Genomic DNA, 3,653 nt, shown 5'->3' with positions numbered 1-3,653 from the left:
CCTCTCTCTTTCGATTACCACTTTGCTTGTCAGTTGCTTGACCGTAACCACTTGAGCATGTCCTCAGTGGCTGACAATGTGTGCAGCTCTGATGATGAGCAGGTGTAGTAGGTGTGAAGGAAACATTAACTATTTTTCATACTTTTTTCTAGGGGTCAGCAAACAGGAAATAACAATTGCTACCAAAGGACAAAAATCATATTAACAGTGTAATCTAAATGGCAGAAATCTACCAGAAGAAAAGAAAATCTCCAGTTCTCCATTTTTTTTTTTTTAATTCTCTTACAGAAGATCAGGCATTTGTCATAAGTTGAGGGCCCAGAATGGTTCTCTCTAAAGATATTCTGGTTCAAAATTTAATCACAAAATCAAACAAAAAACATTATATATTCTAGGTAATAGAGACTTTATTTATTTGTTGTGAGGAGCAATGATATGGTGTTGTCATTGTCCACTGTACCTGCATATGGCCTCACCTTCACATGTCTCTTCATGTGGCGGTTAAGAATACTGTTGAGGGCAAATTTCTTACCACAAACTTTACACTCGTACAACAATTCCCGGGTGTGGATTTTTATGTGGATGTTACAACTACTGTTTCGAGAGAAGCTTTTACCACAGATATAGCAGCTGTAGGGCATTTCACCAGTGTGGGTGCGCAAATGGCGCTTTAGTATACTACTGACAGTAAAACTTTTCTCACACACTTCACACTGATAGGGTCGCTCTCCTGTGTGACTTCTCATATGCACACGTAAGTTCCCTTTGCGAGAAAACTTCTTCTTGCAAACCTCGCATTCGTATGGGGTCTCCTTCGTGTGAACACGCCAATGAAGCTTCAGTGTGCTGTCGCGAGAGAAACTCTTCTCACAGTATTCACACTGGTAAGGTGTCTCACCAGTATGTATCCTCATGTGGCGCTTTAATAAACTGCTGACAGAAAACCTCTTTTCACACACTTTGCAGCCATATGGCTTCTCCCCCGTGTGCGTTCGCATGTGTACATTGAGACCATTTTTGCGGACAAACTCTTTTTCACAAATGTTACATTTGAACATTGTACGATGTGTGTGAATTTGAATGTGGCAATTAAGGGCAGTGTTCTTAGGGAAGCTCTTGTTACAAATTCTGCAACGATATGGTCTTTCAAATGGATGCTTTCGACCATGCTGCCTTAACAGGTTAGCATCTGGAAGCTTCCCATCACCAGCATCTCCCATGTGTGATGCAAGGTGTTTTCTCAGAAGAGCCTGGCAGGGAAGCTCCTTTTCACAACGTTCACAAGTATTTACTTGTGTGTTTAAAAGGTTATCTGAACTTTTGTTTTCAGTGCTAGACTTACATTTATTTGGAAATGGATCATCTTTTTGGCCAACAAAATTAGTGATTTGGTCAAAACCTTGTTCTGCATTTTCTTCTGTGTGAGTTCGAAGATGTTGTTTCAGAAACAATCTTTGAGAAAACTGTTTCCCACAAATATCACAGGAAAAAATGAGTTTTCGGGAAGCTTTCACCATGATTCTTCACTGTCAGAGAATGAGAAAAAATAAAAATAAAAAAGAAATACTACTACTATTACTAATAATAATAATCTTTTACTGGCCACAAAAGCCCAAAACATTTATTACTGTACAAAGACAAAATAGAAAAGGAAACGGTGGTGGTGGGTTTACACCGGGTCAACAAAACAAATAATAAAAACAACAACAAAAAAACTAAGAAGGGAGGATCAAACAAGCAAAAGAGCAACAGAATCAGGTGAGTTATAATTTGTGTCAGCACAGAATCTCAGATGATTTTGACCAAAACTAAAGGAAATGCCTTTTCCCAATTATTGCTGCTAGTCCCTAGTACCATATTTCTTTTGAAATATTTTTGATTTGTTTCAATTAAATCTTGAAAATAAAAAAAGCATTTATCAAAATAACTGTCATTATTAAAATGCTATTCTTTTTCTCTCACTAAAGCAGACAATGTAGTCTTAGCTGAAATCCAACTCCATTCTGCAAGTGGCAGTTGCTGTTTGACATCAACACACAAATCAGTATTGCAGGAACACAAAACAAGTGTATGCCAAATGGTTTCAGTATCCTGCAGGCATCTTGGACATAAGTCTTGTATTGGTCAAACCAAACAAGACCTTATGCTAAACAGCTGAAACCTTACTCCCCCCCCCCCAATAGCACTGCCAGGAAAATGCTTGACTTGAAAACATTCCAAAAGAGAATGCACTGCTTTCATCGACCTCCAGAAGTACTTCTGGGCTCTTGTCATGCGTATCATTTCTAATATTTGACACAATGTGAGGCCAGACTTACTACTGACCACCTAATCCAACTGGTAGAGAGTAGTGTGTCTAGCAACACCCAACACTGGTCAGTACCTTCACTCAGAATCATAGCTCAATCAAAGAGATGAGCTGCAGACAGCACAGTAACCGTTAGCAATTCACCAATTTCCAGGAACCTCTGTGTATCAGTCACAACATCTTGAGACCCTTATGGAGTGGGAGTAACAGTAAATGGACTTCTAGACCAGCAAAGCTTGACTCTTTTACACAAAAAATTAGAGTGTGTGCCCTGGTTAGATGTGTCTTGAGACAAGGCCTGATCTTCAGGTCGTGGTACACCACAAAAATAGGATTTCTATATTTTGATTTATTAAAAGCTCTTCCAACAGTCGGTCAAAAGTTTCCAACTTTGTGAGATCTGTTCTGTTGTTGCCAGGCGATGGAACAAGCCTCCTCCTTCGTTTCAAGAGCAGAAGGCAGCTGCAAACCAGCTTTCTTTCTCTGCTAGTCTGCCTGTGATTCCACAACATCTCGTGTGTCCATAGCTTACAGTGCGTACAGCTTATGGAGTCCAAACTGACTTCTTTTCTGCATATCGAGCAAGTCAATTTCCTTGATGCTACCAGCGGTTTTTTCTTACTGATATCTTAGTAAATTGAAAGAAAACGGAAAGCATTTTGATTCCAATAGGGCAGAACACTGAAAAAATTATACATGCGTATCTAAAAACATGACTTTCAAATCTCTATTATTTTAAAAACCACATGGTTGCCTTACTAAAAAGAAAATTTAATATTTCTTTCCATAAGGAATCTTTTCGGATTTCAGGGAAACAGGAAAAAGCTGAGCCACTGACGGTTTTGTGTGAAGAGGACCGAACTAAGTGCATGGAGGCTGCAAGATAACATCGATCACATCCAAAGGGTGAGTGTGACATGCCTCTGCACTCGCCCCTCTCTGTGTGGGCTCACATTCCATTAACAGACAGGCTCTTCAGATATAATAGGATGCATGTACATAAAGTCTATAGTGACCTATCAGGCACAATAACAATACAACCGCAAATGAAATAGATGTATGTTGATCTATTCAAAATTCAATAATAAACTTAGTTTGTTATGAAATGCCATTATTACTACTACTACTACTACCACCACCATTGTTATTATTATTATTATTATTATTATTGTAGCTGCTGCTGCTGCTGTTTTTAACACTTACCTTTGAGGCAAACGTCGACAGAGCTCGAGTGAAGAGCAAGACGGTGACGAAACAAAAAGTCCCCAATAGAATAACATTCCACTAACGTCTAAACATTGAATAAGTGTCAATATTGAGCGACGTTCAAATTTCACCGAAGTCG

The 3,653-nt window shown here is 39.0% G+C and overlaps 1 protein-coding gene across 3 annotated transcripts in view; it reads right to left on the bottom strand.

Annotated features, from left to right (window-relative positions):
• Positions 1-292: 292 nt before the first annotated feature.
• Positions 293-3,653, bottom strand: part of LOC106878016 (zinc finger protein 239) — a 6,861-nt gene continuing 3,500 nt past the window's right edge. The window contains exons 1-2 of one of the 3 annotated variants that reach the window (XM_014927098.2): positions 3,512-3,587; positions 293-1,526 (exon numbers count right to left, since the gene is read on the bottom strand). In XM_014927098.2, coding sequence (XP_014782584.1) covers positions 408-1,517 — 1,110 coding nt within the window. In that variant the 5' untranslated portion in view covers positions 1,518-1,526; positions 3,512-3,587 and the 3' untranslated portion in view covers positions 293-407. Of the gene's footprint in view, positions 1,527-3,067; positions 3,360-3,511; positions 3,588-3,653 lie in introns of those variants that run through there. The other 2 variants (XM_052972895.1, XM_014927097.2) reach the window with 2 other exon arrangements.

Source organism: Octopus bimaculoides, chromosome 14, assembly GCF_001194135.2.
Source record: "Octopus bimaculoides isolate UCB-OBI-ISO-001 chromosome 14, ASM119413v2, whole genome shotgun sequence".
NCBI classification, from domain to species: Eukaryota; Metazoa; Mollusca; class Cephalopoda; order Octopoda; family Octopodidae; genus Octopus; species Octopus bimaculoides.
Note: the sequence above shows the minus strand (reverse complement) of the source record. Positions and strands in the feature narration are given on the sequence as shown.